Below are 21,662 nucleotides of genomic sequence, written 5' to 3'. Positions count from 1 at the left end.
AGGTTAAAATTGTTCTTGGTTGTCTCGGACTGCTGGCGCGCGGAGTCATTAGAGAACATAGACAATAACTGGATGGACCGGAGCGTCATCAGCAAGGGGCGCGTAGTGGTTTAGAGGCTCAGGTGTGCAGGGGACGCAGCCCGTCTGAGCGTCCCTTACGATCCCACAAAACTGCGTCCTGGGTTGTGGCAGCAAAGGTGGCAATCTGCTGGACTGACCGGCGGCTACCTCCATGAAGCTCGATAAGAGGGAGTCTTTCTTTAAGTTCGTCTGACAGCCGCCTTATGTCCTCTTTCAGGTCAGTGATCTTTGTATTTGCTTTATCAATCCATCAATTTATTTGTCACGTGAAATTACATAAAATATAATGTCAGTGACATGACATCCTTTCAGCTAGTACAGTTTGTTCATTTAAAAAAGACTTACAGTGAATATGAGATTGAGCAGTTAGGCCCTCCCTTTCAAAAAGGTCATTATCCAGTTGGCTGGGATCTTTAATGATTTTCCTGGCCTTATTATTACAGCGCCTCGTGCAAACATCCTTTCAGCAGGGTAGAGCAACGCCTATTGTATGATCTGCCAAACAATCAACTCTTTGTCATCAGCTCGGACATTATGCGTCATAACACAGGGTTTCCTGTTGTATGGCTTTTGTCAAATGTTGTTAACATGACGACAAGAACATCCGATGGCGCCTCCTCACAGCTGATGTCTGCTCAGCTTGAATGACCTGCAATGTTGAGAAAGAGCTCACTCTTTTTCTATTAGGACTGAACACTGAGAGTCAGCCAGTGGGCCTCCAACTCAATCACATCAGACACTTTGCTTACTTTCTCACTGCATTCAAACTTGACTCTTTTGACACCACAGTAAAGTGAGGACAATCACCTGTCTGTTCTCTGGTTGGAGGGGGGGTGCTGGTCACAGTTCCCTGAGTCTGACCTGCCAGTGCAAGTTTAATGCTCTCTCACCCCCCCCATTCACCAGCATTCACAACCATTAAAATCCCATCTTGCTTAGCTAGGTGCATCGGACACTAATGGAGACTGACTCTGCCCATTTGCTTTGTGTTCCCCCTGTTCATATCCTCCAGCTACTGCGCTTGTGTCCAAATGGAGCGAGGACGGAGAGGAGTGCTGCTGCTCTAAAAGTCGAGACCCATTCAGGATCCTCTGGATCATCCGTGGATCAAAAGCTGTGGTTGTATCTCTTCCTCGCCTCTCCCCAGGCACAGATTGGCCTTACATTAATGTTGATTAGCAGAGTGTGAAGGGAAGTGAGCACACATCCAGAAGAGGCACTCCTAGTGAATAAATATTTGTTGTCTTTGTTTGGATAGTGAGGAGTGCTTTCTGTCTCTCTCTCATACAGTGGCTTTTCCTAATGACCCTGTGTTTGCTGTCTGGTTTGCTGTAGAGAATTTGCAAAAGCTTTCTTTCTCTGAAGTAATGTGAAACGTGCTCACACAGCATTTATTCTAGTTTGCTTGTTGGTGCATAATTCTTAAGCACTTCTCATTTATAAATCATAAGTGGGGCAGTAAGACTTGTGTGAGTCTCTTGCACACTGTGGATATACATAATGCACTGCTCTGTTCATGCACAAAATACAGGATGGATTTAAGTGTCATTATATAGATATTGGAGTACACACATTTGGTTTTCATCATCAACACCAATGCAATTTTAAAAGATTTAAAAGAGACCCAATGTGCAAGACACACGCTGGCAGAGCTTCTGTGCATGAGCAGAGCAGGGATTGGTCGATTCCTCTGCCACTCAAACTGCAAATACTCCCCGACTTCCTCTGTCCTCCTTTCCTGGTGCAGCCTGGGAGGAGGGAGGGGAATGGATCTCTTATGTGTGAGTCGCCGGAGCTCCCTCAGCCTGCTCCTTACCACCTGTCCTTGACTTAGACGAGGCTGAGAGGAAGCCGTGCTGCTCGCTCCTCCCTCTGGCTCCTCTCTGTCTGTCTTCATGTGAGCAGCTGCATTTTTTTTCTTCTTCTCCTGGCTGTTTCTTTCTACCTGTGGTGCTTCAGTGGAGAGACGAAGAGAGGAGCGTTTGTCCTCGGCCGGTGGAGCTCTGATGGGAGGCAGTGCTGGCTCTGGCTGGGACTGGGGATGCTGAACAGAGGGAGGGAGGGCCTGTTTGAGCTGGGACAGCAGCTCCAGCAGCAGGGGGAGTATCAGGCCGCCCTCCACTGCTTCCTCAGCTGCCTGTTGGGACTGACCCATGTGCAGAGCTTCACCTCTCTTCCCAACTGTCTACACCAGGTGAGCCAGAAGACAGGACACATAGACACTCATCACATTTGTTACTCTTATTTCTCTTGCACACACTCCTACCAGGATGCATGTACACATTTTTTTAACATGCATGCACAAAATCTGCTGTATCATGTTTTTGCACATCTGTATAGACTCCTTAGCATCACCTCTCCTCATAAATGATCACACAGGACGCATTCAACCTTGATATGACTAACATCAATGTCAAATCTAACAGCACAGTCTATCATCTGCACCTGTGTTGACACTGTAAGATCATAGTAGGACTGATAGCATGCATGCTGCTAAATGAGGCATCCCACGCAACATACAGTAACAGTGTTAACAGCTCACGTTGTTAAAAATACTATAGTATCTAGTTAATGTCTGTCCTATGTGTGAGGGCTATGTTTTGCTATTCTGTGTAGCCCAGCCAAAGTCTTGCCTGATGACATACTTGGGTCCTTTGCAAGTCTCTCCTACAAAGGGAAGGCTACAGTTTTAACTCTGTTTGCCTAAAGGAATGTCCCTGATGTCAAAACAAAGCCTCAGAAGTTTGGAATGTGCGGTATGATGTTGACCAGATCAACGGTGCTGCGAGGAGAGCAGAGTTATTTGTTATGACGGCACATGACATCATGCAAGCACAAGCAGGACTGATGTTGTAAATGAATTATTTAATGATTATTAACCTTGTATCTTATCTGTGCCTTTACAGATCGCAGAACTCTTCATCACTGAAAAGAACTGTATCCTTTACTAACTCAGGGAAATCTGACACTTATACTTTCACCATCCCTGCAAGAAGTGCTAGCAAGCAGGCTAACTGTGAAACTAGCTTTCTGTGAGGTGAGCGTGGAAAGAATTGTCGGCGGTGAGAGGCGTGGCAAATTCCAGCACAATGGGGGATGTAAGGCTTTTATAGAATGTGGTGTAAACTGAGGGGGATGAGTGGATGTCTGTGGGCGATTTCATAATAACACATTTGTCCCAGAATGCCATACGTCTTGTGTGCCGCCCGGGCTGTGTGTCTGTCTCTTAAGAGGATTTGTAGGCTCTTATCTCTGCACAACAGAGTGGAAGAGCTCTAATTAACCTGCATCTGCACCGACTAGCCTGTTCATCGCCACTTCACTGCTTCTATAAACTATAGTGGTATAGGACATAGAGATAATGGAGAGGTGTTACGTTTCAGGATATATTACCTCTGTGGCTCTTCTCCCTGTCACTGAGACACTCCAACACTTAACTTGCCAGCTCAGGTTATCTACCTCAGCAAAGCTCTACCCCTTACTGTCCATTTTCCAAAATAGGTCGATTTGCTGAGCTTCGCTTCGTCAATAGCCCATCAGTAGGTGGGCCCCTTCTCAGTATGAAACGGTATCTGCTCACAGTAAGAGGGTCATCTTGCATGACGGGGTTAAATCTTTTGAAATCTTTTCATCAATAGTAATGACGGCACGTCATGTCAAACTGTGGCTTTTTATGTCTGGTAGAGTTACCATGTTGCATTGTTGTACTTTAGGTGTGAGATTGCAGCCATGGAAATGTAATTACATCTTGTTAAGTAGGTCAGCGGAAGAGAGGGCAACTCCGAATCACAAACACTGGTTATTCACAATAAGATAACAGAGTAAGAATGGCATCTGGTGGCCTTATTAATAACATCTTTGTGTGCAGAAATTGAAAGTGTGTGGTCATTTTTAAGAGACGCTTCTTTTTTAGTAGTTCTCATCTGAGCTAAAGCAGTGATGTTGTGGTCTTGGCAGTCGTCCTCTAGGGAGGGAGGTGAAGGGTCAGTGTGCTCAAACTGGGAGAGGATATGGGAACCTTGGAGTTTCACACAAATGTTTGCAACAACTGATTTTGTGATGGCTCCTCCTGTTTTGTTTGTGGGTCTAAACAAAATTCATAATCAGGAAGCAAAGCTGACTTTACATAGTAGAGGCTTGACATATTGTTATCAGAGCTGGCAGTATCTACAAGTGACCTTTGTCCAGAGCCAAAAGCTCTTTTGGCTGCTGAGTGTTTACTGATACATGTTTCTTGGAAAGCATACCACCCCAGGCGATTTGACTCTTAAGGGACAGTTCGCCCCAAAATCAAAACTCCATATTGTTCCTCTTACTTGTATCTCTACTTATCCATCTAGATTGTTTTGGTGTGAGTTGCAGTGTTTGAGATAACAGCTGTAGAGATGTCTGCCTTCTCTTCAATATAATGGAACTAGATGACATTCATCAAAGCACAGAAAAAACTATCTGTATTTGAAAAACTGAAAAGCAATGTCTCTTCCAAAAGTCATGACCAGGTTACTCAAGATAATCAACAGACCTTGTTTTGAGCACTTTCATATAGGAATTATTTTCTTTCTACCAGACTACACCCACCAACTGTATCAGCATGAGGAAGGATACGTGCAACTACTGCTAGTAGACTGAGCAGCGCTGAGCTAACTAATGTTTCAGCTAAGCCACGGAGGATGCAACTGATGTTTACGTCTTGTGCTGTCATGAGCATGAGCCTCTTATCCATGAGTAGATGCATGCTTCCTTATGCACAGTGATACACTTGGTGGGTGTATTGCTATGGAAAGAAAATAGTTCCTACATGAAACTGCTCACAACGTCTGCGGATTATCTTGAGTAACCGGTTCATGAATTCTGGAAAGAGATACTGCTCTTAAGTTTTTTCAAATTTTCAAGAATTTTTTTTTTTTTTTGCACTTTGAGCACCATAAGCCAAGTGTCATCTAGTTCCATTATATTGGAGAGAAGGAATACATCTCTATGGCCGATATGTCCAACAAATGGTAAGTCACACCAAACAATCTAGATGGATAAGTAGCACCACAGGGAAGAGGAAAAATATGGAGTGTTGATGTTTGGTTTGAACTGTCCCTATAATGTCACATAACAGGGGCATATATTTACACTTTTAAAGTGGACATACAGCACAGAAAGAGTAGATAGAGAGTCACAGGAACCTTAAGAACACAAGTTAATCAATATAGAAGCATGAAAATACATTCATATTTGATCCCATGATCTAGAACTCCACCGGCTAGATAGCATGCTTCATGTCAGTGCAGCATCAGCAGAGTAATGCACATGTGATGTGATGTGCCTTTGAAGGTGCTAGTGTTAATGCAAGTTCCTGTCGAGTTTGGAGTGCAGTCCAATTACCAGCTCAGGGGAGAATGTGTGTGTGGAGGTGGAGGTAGAGTGGAGCCCACATTCCCCACAGGGTATTGTGTGAGGTTCCTGTTGTGGCGTTGTTGTGGTCCAGCCAGGCTAAAAATAGCAGGCAAAAGTAGTAGTCTGACCTTTGATGATGGCTGTTCCTCTAATCCTCCCTCCCAGATGGTCCACCTCACACTCAATTTATTCCCTGCTGCCAGGTGACTCCCAGGAACCGAGCAGGTATAATGCATTACCAATCATCCTCAAGATTTGTTCGAAAGATTCAAACAAAGGTGTGGCGCTGTATGCAATGATAATATGATCCCAGGGAGTTTCATGACAGGCTGCTATGTACTCTTTCACTGTACTGTACAGTAAATTATTTAGATGTTCATCCCCTAATAGCTTTTAACATCTACCCCTCACCATCCATCCTTTTTTCTTGTATCTTGCGGAGCTCATCGGAATAACACATTTTTAAATTTTTAATCCTTTAGTTTTCTGTTTGATGACTTGCCTCCCTTTTGTTAAGGACCTAAAGTAAAATAGGATTTTAACTGCACTGTGTCTTGGTTTTCCTGGTGGATGTGTGGCTCGCCTGTTCTGCAGTACCAGCATTATTCTCCTGGTGACAAAATGAAGGAAACCAGCTGTTGTGGTTTTCAGTTTTAAGCTTTACTCTTCTTCAAAGGTGGGAATCTATTGTGCATCTTTCAAACCCCCTGTATAAAAGCTACAGATATTTAGATTTTTGTGAGATATTTTAGAGTGTAATTGGAAAATAAAGTGAAATACCAAGAATGTAATTTATAGTGTTATACACATGGGATATGTGGTGGTAAGTAGGACATTTAGACAGGCAGGACCGTGTTTATTTTAAGCATTCTCTTTCCCATTGGTCTTTAAATTCACCTGACAAGCATCAGTGGTGTCATTTTACAGTGGGACGGACTCTAAGTCGCAGAATGCTTTGAGAAGTGAAGTGGCTCTATTTTTAGGATGCTTTTTATAGAGAGCCTTTTCATGGAAACAAAAGAGTGAGATCAATCAAAAGGATTCTGTTCAAAACACAAAAGCAAACAACACTAAAATAAGAATATAATATGCTATGATATAATGGGGTGTAATCAGAGACAACTCCACTGTGAGATGCAGCATTTTTAAACTTCTTTTGTATCACAGTCACTCTGTTTGAAATGGTGTACCAAAACCACAAACAGTAGATAACATCACAAAAGCTAGAAAAACAGACACCACCACAAATCTGTATTGCCAAATCAAGACCACAAGATCAACAATCTGCTTCAGGTTACTCCACATTCTGTTTGCCTGCAGGGGTCATTCACGTGAGGCATAAGGGGAAAAAAAACAGCATTGAGCTGGGAGAGGAAGCTGTTTTTAACTTCAACAACTGACTAATCCTGTTGACAACTGAGACTAATCCTTCACCCATATAAACAGATGGGAAGGCCCTCCAGTTCATCCAGGCTGAGAAAATGTTCTATGAGGTGGCATTGATCGAGCTCACGGCGCTTCAGGGGAGCACAGGCAAGTAATTTTTACATGAATCTGTCGATGAATACTTCTGGGAATATACTGTAAGTGCATATACTGTATTGGATGTTGCCCTCGTCAGTTAAACTTTTCATTAAAATTATTACAATACTGTGTGATTGTGTTCACCCGGCTGTGGCTCAAGAGGTAGAGCGGGTCGTCCACTAATCAAAATTAGCAGGTCGATCCCAGACTCCTCCAGTCTGCATGTCAAAGTGCTCTTGGGCAAGATACTGAACCCCAAATTGCTCACAATGGCTGTGCTATTCACATCAATGTGTGAACGTGTATGAAAGTTAAACTTAGTAGCAGGTTGTACCTTGTATGGTAGAGACTAGAAGGGAGCCGTACAAGTGCAGTCCATTTACTGTTTACCAATTAAAGTGCAGGCATGTTTTCTGAAGAATAGTGTTTAAAATAACTGTTATTTGTTAACTTTTATTTAGCGAGTTTCTCATGTTTTTATGTGATGATCTGCAATGTTCATAATGCATAATTCATAATGCCACAAATTTCAGTGATTAAATTGTTGAAAATCTCATTTACAATTTTAAATGGCTCCCATGGCTGTCAAACAATGTTTAACTTTATAAATGAAATTGTGCTCACTTTTGATTGCTTGCTTTCAGACCAGACTTTAAATGTCTTTGGTCATCCTTAATATTCCTAATGTTTTCCAACAAGTCTCCTGGAAAAATAAAAAAAAAATCTATTTGTCTGTAATAGGTAAAAAAGAGATCATTTTAATTTTGTTTCAGTTATTTGATTCAGAGTGATTGCTAAGCTACAGTTTAACAGAGTGTTAGAGTCAGTGAACATCAGATTAACTGAGTGTGTCCAAAACAGATGCAGGAGAGTCATCTGCCTAACACATCATATTTTGACATTTAGGTCCACTGACAAAGTGGCAGTATCAGTGAGTCAGGATCAGAGCAGGTTGTTCATCCCACACTCACTGGCACCCAGGGGAGAGGCACAGCTGTGCACAGGGTTATCTTCAGTTCCTTTAACTGAATTGCCAGTTTCAAAACTTTATTTTCCCTATAAAACATACTAAATTATATAGTTCTTTCTATGAAAACTCACAAAACTATAATAAAATCCGTAGACTGTAAAGGACCCATTAAATAAAGATCAACTGTTTTTTTCTTGACATGCATTACTAGGAGGGGGCGATGCCAAATAGTGTGGAATCTCATTTTATATTTGTATTTAATTTGAGGCTGTTAGTAAAACACCAGATGCACTGACGTTGTTCAGTGGCTGACAGACTGTGTTTGTAGTGGGCAGCTCTCCAAAGTGACTTATGTGTAACCGGCATCTACAAGCTAACCTGCAAATAATATATATGCTAAACACAATGTGTTTCTGCACCCAAGACATCTATTCTCTTAACTGCATTAAGCCAATATGAAATGATGTCACATTTCTACCCAAGTCCATCTTTGTTTACAATGTACCTGGTGGAGCTTTAAGCGAGCGTTCACAGCGAGGCCGCTCATTCATCACCTGCTGCCGCTCCAGACGTCTGCCTCTTCCTCTGTGTCTGCTGCTGAGGCAGCAGCGCAGTGTAGCGTGGGCACAGTGGAGGAGAACGGGGACAGGCGTAGTAGAAGACAAATGGCCACACTTTGCACTATCTCATTAGAAGCTGTGTGTCGCTATAGAATACTGAAGCCCCTGATTCAGCACTCACATGGATTGAATGCTGGACTTCTCCAGAGGCAGAGCTGGCACTATAGCTGCAGCTTGCAAGCTTTGTCTGTCTCCCTGGTGTCTTTCTCACATTTTCCCTTCTCAGTTTCCCCTCTGACAGCTCAAATAATTGTCATTTTGTGGTTTTTGTTATGCAAACAGAAGCCTGTACCTGTTACAATGATTAGTTTGCACTTGCTTTTGGCATGGATTACAAGCCAAACTCATTTCCACCTGAGCTATTACATGTGCGTGGTTTGTGTGCTTGGTGAGTAAAGTACGTACTATATGTTTGTGGTGTGTCACTGTGTGCGTGCATGTGTCTTAGTGTTCCAGTGGGCGTGGTGAGTGTGCTGTTTGACTCCCTTATCCGCTCTCTCCTGCCCTTATCTCTGCTCTCTTGTCTCCAGTCCTCAGTTGGCTCCACTCTGCTGTTCAGGCTTAAAGTCCGCAGCAGTGCCAGATAGGCTGATAGCCAGAAAGCCAGGCTTTTTGGGCTTTATTTTTCAAACTCTTGCACAGTGGTAGAGAGGTACAGAGATCATAGGACGCTAAGGAGAGAGGGATTGATAGATAGTTAGAGGAGCAGAGGGAGAGACTGAGTGGTTTGTTGGTGGGCTGACTGTGATTCCATGCCCTGTGTTTGTGTAACAGGGCCTCAGGAGGAGGCTACGCTGGGCTCTGCAGGATGGACAACCCCAGAGGAGCTTTCGGAGCAGGCCTCCCAGGCACAGCACCTCGAACGGCTGGCCCAGCTCTGCATCATGAGCAAACAGTAGGTAAAACTGCTGAAACTTCTGTTGTGGTGGAGTTAATGAGGCGTTACATGTTCTGTGAGTTTAACGGCTCAGTGGGCTCATTGGGAGTGAATTTATAGTTAAGTAAATTTACTTTTATGACTGTTTTATCACCAACTTTGTATAGAGTTGAAATACTTTACACTATATTCTAATGCTACTATTACATATTCTGTGTGTGTTGTATTTGGGCCTTTATGCACACAGCTGAGGTGAAAGTGCTGCTGATTCAGTTGTACAAAGCAAACTATATATTTGCATTTGTTTCTGTTATCAGTTTTATGATGAAAGCAGCAGTCTGGAGCAATAAAAAGCTCATTTGTTTACAGAGTCAAACCCTGAGTTTAGCTTCAGCTCAAACTGAAATAATCTTGAGGTAAATTATTTACTGCAAGACCACTGAAATGGATATTTGTCTTGCTTTGTGTGACAGTTTGGAAAACCCACTTTCAGGAATTAATCACTTTTATCTTTGCTTTTATTAACAGTTTATAGTTAAATATCTTGTTTTACATGTTTTGTCATGGAAAAAATGAGAAGTATATGACAATTACAGGCAGAACAAAATGTATGCATATCCAACTTGCACATACACACTTTCTGGAATGGAAATTTTTTGAACTAGATAAACTCCAGCTCCAAGTCTTTTTTAGCTAGAGTTTCCCTGTAGATGTGGAGGAAAGAGACACCACACTCTTTGCGAATGTTACAGAAGGAACACCTTAACTGGATCCGGTGTCTCCTGTTGCAGCGATACTTTGTTAGGCCGTAGCATGCACCTATTTTCTGTGCCTCTGTTGTCATTGTTGGGATTAGGCCATTTAACCTGATTGCCAGAGAGGGTGACAGAGGGTGGAAGGTCTGCTCGACAGAGGTCTGGTCACGGTGCTTGAGTAATGTAAGGAACGTACAGTAGTTAAACTTAAATGAGATGGTACTGATTGTGCATGACTGCGCCCACGGGCTTTGGTTTCTGGCTAAATAAGAACAAGTGGGGAATTTGAGTCTGCTCTTTGATCCTGTCTTGTAAATTCACCCTGTGTGGACTATTAAAGTTGTACAAAATGAGGAACATAAAAAACACAAACTAGCTTTGCTTTCTTTAAGCGGTGAAATTGTCTTAATGCCCCAAAGCTCTTATTACTTCTCCAGTAAGCCTCAGTTCCAGTCTCTCTGTCTTGTAGACAAGAAGTTGTAATACTCCCTGAATCTTTCAGCAATGTCGTAGGAAGTCCTTTGGGTCGGCGAAGGGCTTTTCTGTCTTTGCCGATCAGATGTCCCCTGAAAAGGACAATCTAAAGTAGTGCAAACTGACACCTGGCCATTACTAATTGAAGGGAAGTGTGGGTTTGGAACAGCGAAGCTGACATCTGTCACACTAAACAGAGCTTGCTCTACATCCATAGGCACACGTGAGGGCGTGAGGGTGATGAATGTCCTTGGCTGACTTTCCATGGCCGATATGAGCGGAACAGCTGGCAGATTCTCAATGTACCACATCATGTTCATCAAGCTTAGCACTAAGCAGAAGAGTAGTGGAAGGGCACAAGTCAGTAAACCAAGCTGAAAGCGCCATGCCTTCTGTAATTCACCCTGGATAATAGAAAGAGGCAGTGAGTGCTGGCAGAAATAGAAGGTTTCCACTTCCTCCATAAGGTGCCTGAGCACCTGCAGCCCTGCTCTCTGTGTCTAATCACAGCATCCGCATGTTTAGATTTCTCATGCTGCTGAAAACTGATACGCGCAACTGACAGCACAGCACAGGCCACTACATTTGATTAAGGTCAGGCGTTGTTGTTGTCTTTGAAAATATTTGTGCTTAAATGGTAGAAGAATGTGCAGAGGTAGATTTAATCTGAAAATTCAGTGCTCTCTATTTAACTGCAGTGCCACAGAAAAATGTAGAAGTTGTGTATTTTTGTAACAGTGCCATTTTTTTCCTTTTTCTTTCAGACCTCATCTTGCTCTAGAATACAGCGGTAAGGTATGTACATCATTCTCTTTGCTTCCTCCCTGGATTTTTGAACAGATAAAATATTTTATGGCACTTAAGTGTCAACTTAAAATCCCTACTGCCTGTTAATTAATCTTTCAGGCTGCAAAGATCCACCAGAGGGCCTTTGGTAATGACCACCCAATTACAGCCAGAAGCCTGGAGCTTATGGCCACCGTCTATGCTGAGATCGGCAAGACTGAATATTCAGGTAAACACTCCCAGAGGTTAATGACACAGAGAGGCAAAGTAAATACTGTTGTCCTGACACAGTGTTATCACATAAGGTAGTTACTGTGCGGAGATTAAAAGACAGTCAACAACAAACATGGTTGCACGATTTCTGAGAACAACTGCGGACACATTATATAATCTGAAACATGAGGGTGCAGACCTCGCTGTCTCATGACAAAACCAGAACAGTGATAATAATCTCAAGAACAAGTTATCTCCTACCTCAGAGAGCAAACTGCAAAGTGAGGATAAAGCAGTCCAGTTAGCCTTTAAACCACGCCAACCCATAAAAATGTTAGATTAACAAACACTTGCAGTCATGTCCTTACTTAAGTTCTTTTATGCAGAGCAAAAAGGGAAAAAGTACCTTTGTGACAGTTTGAGGGCACAGATTTGTTGTACAGTATGTATGCTTGGCTTGCATTAAGAGGGCGCAACACTCTCTAAACTCTGCATTTTTTTGTGAAGACTGCTGTGGTGTAAAAAGCAATATGCACAAACCCTCCTTGTTTGTCGAGTCAGCTTTCAGAGGCAGTGGTGCTGAACAGGGCCGGCTACATAAAGACAGGAGAGTACAGCATATAAAGACAGATTTACAACACTGCTTGTTGTTCACCTTAGATGGTCTTAAATGTGTTTGGTGAAATTGTGAAAGAGTGCAGGTTCAGAGAAGCGGTTGTTGCTGTTGCTGCAGATCAGAACACACAGAAGTCTCTGTGCACTTTTTTTCAACCTTTTTTTTTGTATTGTACACAGAGAAATCTTCTCTGACCCGTGGCAAGACGCTCCGACAGAGGCAGGTTTAAGTGGATACAGCTCTTGTCCCCCTAGACACCGTTCACTGTAAACTGGGTCACTCACCCTCCCTCAGCTAACAAACTATTTATGTGCATTTGCAAGTTGAACTGGTATGTCGACTGTTTTGTGTTGTGTAGCACTGCGTGGTGACATTTTAGAACTAAAATTAGCCAAACTTCTAACAACACAGTGAATACATGAAAATGATTGGATGGGAAATGCTACTTGTTGTTCCTTTTGAAAAACCAGACACACAAACACACACACACACACACACACACACACACACACACACACACGTATATACTATATGAGCAATATCTCAACATATATATCGGAGTGCCACAGGTACAACTTGTTTAATAAGATAACCTTAAAGTGTGAAAAAAATTGAATTGTTGTACTTTTTCAAACATAATATTTAATGCAACATAATTTTCACAATATCTACCAAATACCATTTAAATTTTAAATTATGGCAATAAATGAGCTGACATGGATAAAATAAAAAAAGATATGAAAATAAAATGTAAATGTGGGGTGAGACATTTTTTCTAAATGGCCTCTCTTGCTCAGACTTCTCTCCTTTTAACAAAAAGATAAAAATTACATAGCCATCTCCCTTTATTCACCCCATTGTTCCTCCTGGTTATGAACTTACATTCTCTCATGAAAGAGACTATAAAACTGTAGAAACAGTCCCTAAATATGTGACCCATTTGTACTAAACTTCAAAAACAAAACGACAAGCTGGTGTTATAGAAACTGAGGAATGTTTGATCCTTCAAATTGTGGAAATCTCAGTTTTTTAAATTCATTTTTAGTAAGGTGGTATTCACTTGTGTATTTTATATTTGTAATATTATTTGGTGAATTTATTTCTTAATTATCTATAGAGTATGTACTCCAAAGGATTTTGTTGACATTAGCCAGAACAGCATCTTTGTGTCTATAAAAACTCTAATTTTCTGTACAGGACATATTTATCTGTGTAATCATATGTATTAAAAAAAGTCGGTTAAAATAGTGGCTAACCAATTTTCACATCGGCCCTTTTTTTTTGAAAAATCACGTCATTTCTTTTTTTGCAAATCAGAAACTTTTGTGTGGTTTAGTATAAACAGAGAAAGCATAGATTAGAGTAGTAAGTATAGATATGAGAAAACTTTCAGACACCACAATTAATGGAGAAACTAGACTGAGGCTTATTTTTTTACCTTCCATCTGTGGTGTAATCACAAGTCCCCCCAGTATTCAGAAAGTTTTTCTCCCCCCAAAATATGTATTAATTCCAGCTATTTAAATGCTGTTAAAATGCACAGAAAATTTGGCACAAATCAATGTTAGTTTCCAGCACAACGGTGAACCAAGGACACATTTATTGAGAATGCACTGATGTTTGCAATCTGGGTTCAAAGGAAAGAGAAAGGCCACTTGTTCGGGAAGTTGACTAGACCGGATACTTGTCCTGTTAAGACTGCAAACGAAAAGCTACTGTAGGTGAAACAAGGTATACACTCTATCAGTAGAAAGACACAGCTGATGCAATTCTCCAGCTGTGTCTCGAACTCTCCATCCGGTCAAGCAACAATATAGTATGTCACAAAAAAAGTCATGAATAATGTCATAGTATGAAGTGTATGTCATATAAAAGCCATAGTATAGTACGTCAATCAATCAATACCGTGTAATTTTAAAAAAGTAGTACAATAGTATATAATATGCTAATATATACTATATATAAAATATAGTAGTATAATAAATCATGAAAAAGTCATAAAAAGTCATAATACAGCATGTCCTAAAAAAATCGGAATATGTCATTAAAAAAAATAGTGTGTGCACTTTTCCTTTACCATGTGCTAGCTCTGTAAAATGGCACTTAGTCATCAAAACTTTTTTATTTATTTATTTTAATGCCGATTGTAATGCTTGAAAAAGCCCCCACCCTGAAAAATAAATGATGAATGATGATGATTACAGTCCTGCCTCCTTTTTACCTTTTAGAGAAGTCGGTCTTTTTTAGAAACTGATGAGATCGAGGAAATTTTAATTTGGTGAGTCTGACCAGAATTTTTTTCCCCAGAGGTCCTAGAATAATAGATATTAAAGCTTTCAGTACAAACATAACAAGTGAACTGTATGTTTTTTTTACCATCTTTGCATCAGTGTTTGAAACTTGAACCTCCTCAGCAGTAGTCTACCCGGCGCTGACAGAGTTAACGCTGGCGTCGTCTCGAAGACATATTTGCATGTTTAACTTTGTATGTTTAACTTGGCCTCTTCTTCAGATCAGGCTGCAGCCTCGGTAACTACTCATGTCTGGTCATGGTTCTCTCACTAGACTCCCTGGGTCAGTGTGTGTCTGCGCTGTCCAAACGCTTCGCTGCTGCAGAGTCCATCAAAGACACCGTCAACTGTCTTCCTCATTCCCACCGGGAGAAACACTCAGAGGTCCGCCACAGAAAGGACACCCACCACCAACAGGAGGACGCACCGAAACCTAAGGTAGTGTTCAATACACCTGCAGGCATCCTCAGCTGTGTTGCTCTGGATGTGAGAGGTTTGTTTGCATGAGATCTGTGCCTTCCAGCTGTTTGTCGTCGGTCTGTAAAATGTATCAGTAGCTTGTTATAGTTGTACTCATCCTGAGCCGTATCTGCTGCAGGTTACCAATGGCAAAGTCCCCCCCTCCATCCTTAAGAGGCCAAGTCCCAACTACGGGTCAGACACAGAACCCAACCACAGACGAAAAGGCGAACGCAGGGTTCGATTCAGGGAGCCAGAGACCACAGTACATGGTGAGAAAACAGTTTGACGCATCCTTCCTGCTCAGACACAGATGTCCTGGTGCAACCCTACTGAACGTGCTGCCGTCTGGTGCTTTCACACCTCGACCAGACTAGTGCAGTGACTTCATGCCACCCATATTTTCAGCCGTCAGCCGAACACTTATAGACGCGTGAACTAGGGAAAGCATTCATTCAGTATCAATATGAATGTTATTATGACTTGACATATAAAAAAAAAAATCCTCAATATATGAGCAATCCCAGCTTGCAGAGGAGCTTTCAACCCGTACATGACAACAGTGTATGCCCTGCTCTGCACTCAGCAGGAAAGAGAAAGGACAAAATGCATTACAACATCCTGAGATTGCATCGTATACTATTGTCCTTCGGGCATTCTGTACTATTTAAAAATAAGGTAATGCTGTGAGACTCCCAATACATGAGCTAGTGATTTACTCTTTCTAATTAATTATGCATGCAAATGAGGCACCACTGAGTCTGTTCCAGAGAGATAGTGAGTCTGTGAGGGCACAGCAGCTGGTTGGGAGCTGCTGTACATCACAGAGGTTGGCTCTCCTTGACTGACTGGCCTCTTTTTTTTTGTCTGCTTCACAGACATTCCTTACTGTGACTGTTTAGGTGGTAAGTCTGTCTGAAAGTGCTCAGAATCACTATGTGCATGAGAAAATGGCACCAAAACACTTCTTTACCGTCCACTGGATGTAAATATGTGTGGGGAAAGCATCAAGTAAAAGGATTTAGGTTCATTTTCTTGGTGGTGTAAATTAAAGGTCACTTTTGTTTAACTTTGTCGCCTGCCATGCAAAACCGAGTCAAGCCTTTAACTGTCACTCCTTCTCAACAAACACAGAGCACAGTGTGTGTTTACAAGACCTTCGCTGCACTTTCTACACTGTATGCAATCACATTAAATCCTAAAATCTTCCTCCTGAGGTTTTGACTTCCTTACTTAAGCAGGAAGAAAGGGGAGCTGTGCATGTGACAATTCAAACGCTCATTTACAAATCAAAACTGTGAAAAAGTGGTTTTGTTTTCATCCTTGCAGCCTATGAGACGACACCGTCCCGTCCCCACCTCGCCCTCTTCACATGCCTCTTCCTGCTGATGTCATTCCTGGGTGTGGCGATGTACTGCACAGACCGGCGGCGCCCACAGCGCGTGTGTGAGGAGCTGGAGGCAGCGCTGGCTGTCTACCTGCTGCATATGAAACAGCTGCTGTGGGGCTGCTGGATCTGGCTGACCATGCAGTGACTGGGACCGACCACAGGTGGAGACATAGAGCCTCCTTTATTTTTTTTTTTTTTCAGAGCCCTCTTTTTTCCTATCTCTTAGGGAGCCGGGGCCTACAAACACCTCAGCCATTCGGTAAGGCTCTTTGCACTGTCTGTGGTGTTGAACCACTCTGGCAGTGAAAAAAGGGAAAATGTGTAATCCCTGAAATATGTAGCTTCCATGTCTGTATGTACATATGTGCTAAAGTGGTTGGCACGCCACTCTTTATTTAAATTATGATTTTGCACATCTGCAATGCTCACATATAACGCTCACTTTAAACACCACACCCATTTGACCTTTCAGTTCATGTCACAGTCTGTTGTATGTGAGTGAATGTTTCCATGAAATGAAAATATTTATTTTGTTACATGATTTGTGTATATCAGATATTACACAGAACTGAATGTGTATATACGGTTCAATATACTAAGGACTATCACAATATTCAGCCTTGTAATTGCACATAAATGAATGTAGAGACGTTTGGAGACAGCTTTGATTGGCACAGCGCACATTCGAGAAGAGGAGGACGGGAAGCACAAATGTGTGAACTGTTGGATAATGATCCGTGAGAGCGAAAAAAACACAGGGCTGCATCACTTCACAGCACCAGGTTGAATGACTAACGGATGAAAAACACCTCTTTCTTTACAGACTGTCTGGTCTTCTGTACGACCGGCAGTCTTCAGCTGATTCCTAGCTCCACTGAGGAGAAAACCTGCAGCACAATGTTATGAATCCTCTCTCCTTATCTATCGTCAAAGAGAATATACTCGAAACTGAAAGAATGCTAAAGCTTTTAACAGTGTTCCTCTTTATAACCGCTTGAATCCCACAAAATATCCTCGACCCCAACTGTTATTTATTCTTCTATACTGTATATCTGCATCTACAAAAATATCCGACTTTCAATTATTTTAGATTTTTTAGCTTTTTGTTACCTGTTACATTTCTATTTAAAAAACAATAATATTCAGGTTTTAATCGTGATGTCAAATGCTCATCAAGCTTTGGACAAAGGTATGAATAGATAAATATTTGCTATACATTTAAAACTTTTTTTTATCAAGTTAATTTCTAGAAATATGAGGCCAAACACAGACATATAACAATCAGATTCTGGAGGTTATTGCAGGAGTCCTTTTATCAAATGAAATTCAAACCACACAAATGGATTATAGGAACAAAAGAGCATAGTGATGCACATCCCACAGACCTCTCATTATGAGCAATAACACACATCACATGGTTTCCAGTAAAACATTTTTCTTTGTATAACAGGTTTCAGGGAACTCAGAAGGAAAGCGTTGGATTTTGGATGTTTGAATGTCAAAGCAATATAACGCTAATAACACCCATATGGAAGAAAGAAACACTCAACTCTGTACTGTCAGACTAAATCGTCATTAGCAATAAAACAGTGAACTCATGTCCTGCATATTAACATTTAGCTTAAAAGCTGCATTTCACGGCTGTCCAAACGTTTATGGTCACTTTGAAAGAAGTGCCTTTTATGGAGGGTTTTCTTAGTTCCTACCGTTTTATGATTTCAGTTCTTTTGAATAAAATTGTCATTGCCTATCAAAGTGAAGCAGATGATTTGCTTTCTTCCTGTCATTTCTAACACTGAGTGAGTGTGTGATGTGGATGTAACAGGGACAGAGATGCATGCGGGTACATTTGTGCGTCTACTCACAGTAATACAGTATATTGGTTTGTAGCCTATAAAGTGTAAAGGAGAAGCCTGAGTTACTATATGGCACAAGATAGGATTTGTATTTTATCTCACACAGATTGCTAAAAGCATTTTTAACCGGCTGCCTGTTACATTAATATTCAGAACTACAATTTGTCATTTTTATAAAACACCTTTTGTAACTGCTTATTAAAATGAGAATACACTGCAAAAGCACACATCTTTTTACTTTGCTGCAGCATGCAGAACTCCCACTTCATCTTGTGCGCGTTCTACCAGGAAAACTCCCTCCATAGGAACACATTTATTGGTGTATAAAATGAAATAAAACATCCCTTTTACATCTAAAAACCACCACCCTATTAATTTGTCATGCATTAGGTCCATGCAGAAGTTTCACAAAGACGACATGATCCCTTGGCCAATTTGTCCCAAGCCATTAATACTGTGTTGCTATATAGAAATTCATGAATTAAGAATAACATTTCCATCAAATGATTTTAATGCTATCAGAGTGTAAGCATGGTTTTGTGTGTGTGTGTGTGTGTGTGTGAGTGTGAGAGTTGACGAGGAATGCACACAGTTAATAATTAAACTCAATAAAGCAGGATTCCCTAAAGGATTGACAACCATAAGGAGATTTTTTGAGGAGAAATCAATCACCTTTGGAGAACAAAGCTAAAACCTTCCGTTTGATTCAATCCGCGATCAATGGGAGCAAAAGCCAATTTGATTGTCTACAGAGGCAAATATTGGTGTTTCTCATGACAGGCAAGAGGACTGTACGTGTGAGTGTGTGTGTGTGTTTGGATGTCCCCTGTTTTTTTGTTTTGTTTTTTTTTTAGATCAGACCGGTCTTGAGGTCAGAGTTGCGGCGTGAGGAGCGACCAAGAAGGAGGTCCTTCTCGTGGATCAGGCTGTCCAGCAGGTCCTCTTGCCTGTAGTTGTGGTAGACCTTCAGGAAGGCCATCACTGCAATCCCAAGCCAGGTGAGCCATGCAGCCCACAGGCCAAACTGAAAGACAGAAGGAAATTAATGTTGATGTACCTGTGATTTTGTTTGTCTGTCCTGAATGATATACTCATTATGTCTTACCTGAGCTATAGCAAACTGGTCGTAGAAAGCAGAGTTGTCCAGGCCGAGTTCTAGATCAGTGTCCTGCATGTCCTCGCAGCTAAAATGTGGCAAACATAAGCTGGTGTTAAGGAGGATCACTGCTCTGTGTAATAAAATTGTCTGAAATTTTTTTTGTACTCGGGGTGGGCGGATCTGTACCAAAATATCGCCACTCTCAACACTACGTTTTCTTTGCAAATATTGACCCTACACCAATAGGATCTATACCAAAAAGTGGGTTTGTTTGTGTCGTACGTGTTAGTATTTCAACAGTAAAACTGTGCAAATGTTTCACTGTTCTGAGCACATCTAGTGTATGTGCTCTTTGCTCCTCCACTGCTTTTCTTTTGTCTTCACTCAAACAACATGCTCCAGACCCAGCAGCGTCTGACACAGACCCATAATTCTATTGTACTACTGTATACACGTCCCCAAAGACCATAGCTGTCCAAGGTTGGTGAATGCAAAAACTAATTCCAAGCCTGCATCGCCCATTCGCAAAGCACTGTGGCCTGAATCCTGACTAGTTTGATCTAAGACATAATAGCAGCGATGGTTTAATGGTTTAAAGAGGATTAAAACCATTAGAAAGAGAAAACTTCACTGTCTGTTCAGAAAGGCTTAGGTGAGGAATATCCAGGTACATAGTGTTGAAATTAATATTTAGCCAAATTAGATCTTCAGTATTGGTTAATGTTACATTTTTCAAACTGCAGTTGGTCATCTTTAGTTGTTACTTACGCAGATTGATTACTTTCCTCATAAATCATGACACACTGATTTCCCCTACATGGAAATGTATTCATATTTTTTTTTAATAATCATATCAAGCATCATATTGGTATTGATATCGGTGATTCTGGCCCTGAATTACTTTGTATCGTATCAAAACCAAATTTCGTGGCATCGCCCACCCCTACTGTGTTCTGCTGGTCTCACCTGCTGGGCATGGTCCCACTCTCGGTGACAGAGTCGCACCACATGTTGAAACCCACACTGACAATAGTGCTGGACAGGAAGACTGTGAACACGACTAGGGAGCTGATCAGCAGGTTGAGGAAGGCGTTGAAGATGGAGCTGCAGGCAGGTAGAACAGACATTGAGGAGGATGGAAAGTGTGAAATCTCTGCTTAATGTGTGAATACATTCCAGTTGTGTCAGACTATAAATCACACCATAATTTGAAGAGATCTGTATGTACTCCAGCCATATGAACAAAGTGGCACAGGTTAGAAACACTGTATGTGAGTGAGAGTATGATTTTGGTTCTTCAAAGGCATCGCAAGTGTAGGCTATTCCCTCCATCTTTATAATGGAGGGCGACAGTGACTAGTCGTTTTTACTGGCTCATTTCATGGCATTTGTCAGTATGATTATCTATATTACATGCAGAGCATGACTGAGCCAGAATAAAGCGCAAATGAGGGCGTGGGGCACGGACAGAAAAAAACACATTTGCATTGAGCAGTTAAGCCTGAGTGGTATAGCAGGTCCTACTGAGCTTTATAGGCTGCTGGTATTGAAATGTGTTTAACGATCACAAGTCAGCGGTCACTCACTCGTCGTGTCCTTTGCACAGAAAGAACAGCAGCCTCCATGACTGCACTGCGGACAGGATGAGGGACGCTATCCCGACAAAAGTGATGAAGCTGCAGGAGGACTCGGGTCCCCACTCCTCCACGATGAAGCGCTGCTTCGACACGGTGATGTTCTCATTTTGCCACATACCCCTCGTGAAAAGCAGACATTTCCCCCGGAAATCCTCCGTATTTTCAGACAGAGGCACCACGGCGATGAAACCGAATACGAAGGCTAAAAAATATAGGATGCACTGGGCGAAAATTAAATTATCGAGGGCCATTTTTCTATCTGCCTCTTCTGCTCTCTGCGCCCTGGAGAAACTGCGGCTGCGCGGTGGAGGCAGCGATGAGTGGAGGCGCAGCATCCGACGCTCCGCTGTAAATTAATGAACAGGCTGGGGCCCTCAAGGCTCTCCTTCTTATCTACAGCCAAGCTATGTAGATCTTCACCGGTGTTCCCATTTGCAACAGTTTAAGTGTTTAACAGTTAACACCGACATTCACCCCGCCTCCACACTTTACACCGTCGACATGAGCAGAGTTGGGGAGTTTTTAAACTGCTTGCAGCCTAATTAAAACAGTGGTTTAACTACCTACATTTTGCAGTAGCTTGGTAATTTAACTACATTCATATTTGCGGTATGGTTAAAGTATTTAAC

The 21,662-nt window shown here is 41.8% G+C and overlaps 2 protein-coding genes across 4 annotated transcripts; one reads left to right on the top strand and one right to left on the bottom strand.

Annotated features, from left to right (window-relative positions):
* The first annotated feature begins 1,852 nt into the window (after positions 1-1,852).
* On the top strand, positions 1,853-18,196 carry c14h14orf180 (chromosome 14 C14orf180 homolog). Of its 2 annotated transcripts, XM_042501333.1 has the most exons (10): positions 1,853-2,275; positions 2,988-3,018; positions 6,913-6,999; positions 9,355-9,475; positions 11,451-11,481; positions 11,593-11,701; positions 14,867-15,030; positions 15,191-15,323; positions 15,930-15,956; positions 16,381-18,196. In XM_042501333.1, exons 1-10 carry the CDS (start codon positions 2,123-2,125, stop codon positions 16,584-16,586), a joined length of 1,062 nt encoding a protein of 353 aa, XP_042357267.1. In that variant the 5' UTR covers positions 1,853-2,122; the 3' UTR covers positions 16,587-18,196. The 2 variants fall into 2 exon arrangements, with proteins under 2 accessions (XP_042357267.1, XP_042357268.1); XM_042501334.1 differs by lacking the exon at positions 15,930-15,956.
* LOC121954028 (transmembrane protein 179) lies at positions 17,684-21,299 on the bottom strand. 2 transcript variants are annotated; one of them, XM_042501336.1, is made up of 4 exons: positions 20,983-21,299; positions 20,363-20,500; positions 19,403-19,481; positions 17,684-19,321 (listed from the first exon to the last, which is right to left on the bottom strand). In XM_042501336.1, the coding sequence occupies exons 1-4, from the start codon at positions 21,282-21,284 to the stop codon at positions 19,148-19,150; spliced, it is 693 nt and encodes a 230-aa protein (XP_042357270.1). In that variant the 5' UTR covers positions 21,285-21,299; the 3' UTR covers positions 17,684-19,147. The 2 variants fall into 2 exon arrangements, with proteins under 2 accessions (XP_042357270.1, XP_042357271.1); XM_042501337.1 differs by lacking the exon at positions 20,363-20,500.
* Positions 21,300-21,662: the final 363 nt, after the last annotated feature.

The sequence above is a fragment of the Plectropomus leopardus genome, chromosome 14, assembly GCF_008729295.1.
Source record: "Plectropomus leopardus isolate mb chromosome 14, YSFRI_Pleo_2.0, whole genome shotgun sequence".
Classification (NCBI taxonomy): domain Eukaryota; kingdom Metazoa; phylum Chordata; class Actinopteri; order Perciformes; family Serranidae; genus Plectropomus; species Plectropomus leopardus.
This window is presented reverse-complemented; position numbering and strand designations above follow the sequence as displayed.

Bases quoted from the DNA above. Each gene is read 5' to 3' on its own strand.
- c14h14orf180 (XM_042501333.1), top strand. From the start codon at position 2,123: ATGCTGAACAGAGGGAGGGAGGGCCTGTTTGAGCTGGGACAGCAGCTC. The intron at 15,324-15,929 runs GTGAGAAAACAG...TCTGCTTCACAG, and splicing joins GCCAGAGACCACAGTACATG to ACATTCCTTACTGTGACTGT. The intron at 15,957-16,380 runs GTAAGTCTGTCT...TCATCCTTGCAG, and splicing joins TTACTGTGACTGTTTAGGTG to CCTATGAGACGACACCGTCC.
- LOC121954028 (XM_042501336.1), bottom strand. From the start codon at position 21,284: ATGGCCCTCGATAATTTAATTTTCGCCCAGTGCATCCTATATTTTTTA. The intron at 20,501-20,982 runs GTGAGTGACCGC...ACCTGCCTGCAG, and splicing joins CTGTGCAAAGGACACGACGA to CTCCATCTTCAACGCCTTCC. The intron at 19,322-19,402 runs GTAAGACATAAT...TCTGTCTTTCAG, and splicing joins ACCAGTTTGCTATAGCTCAG to TTTGGCCTGTGGGCTGCATG.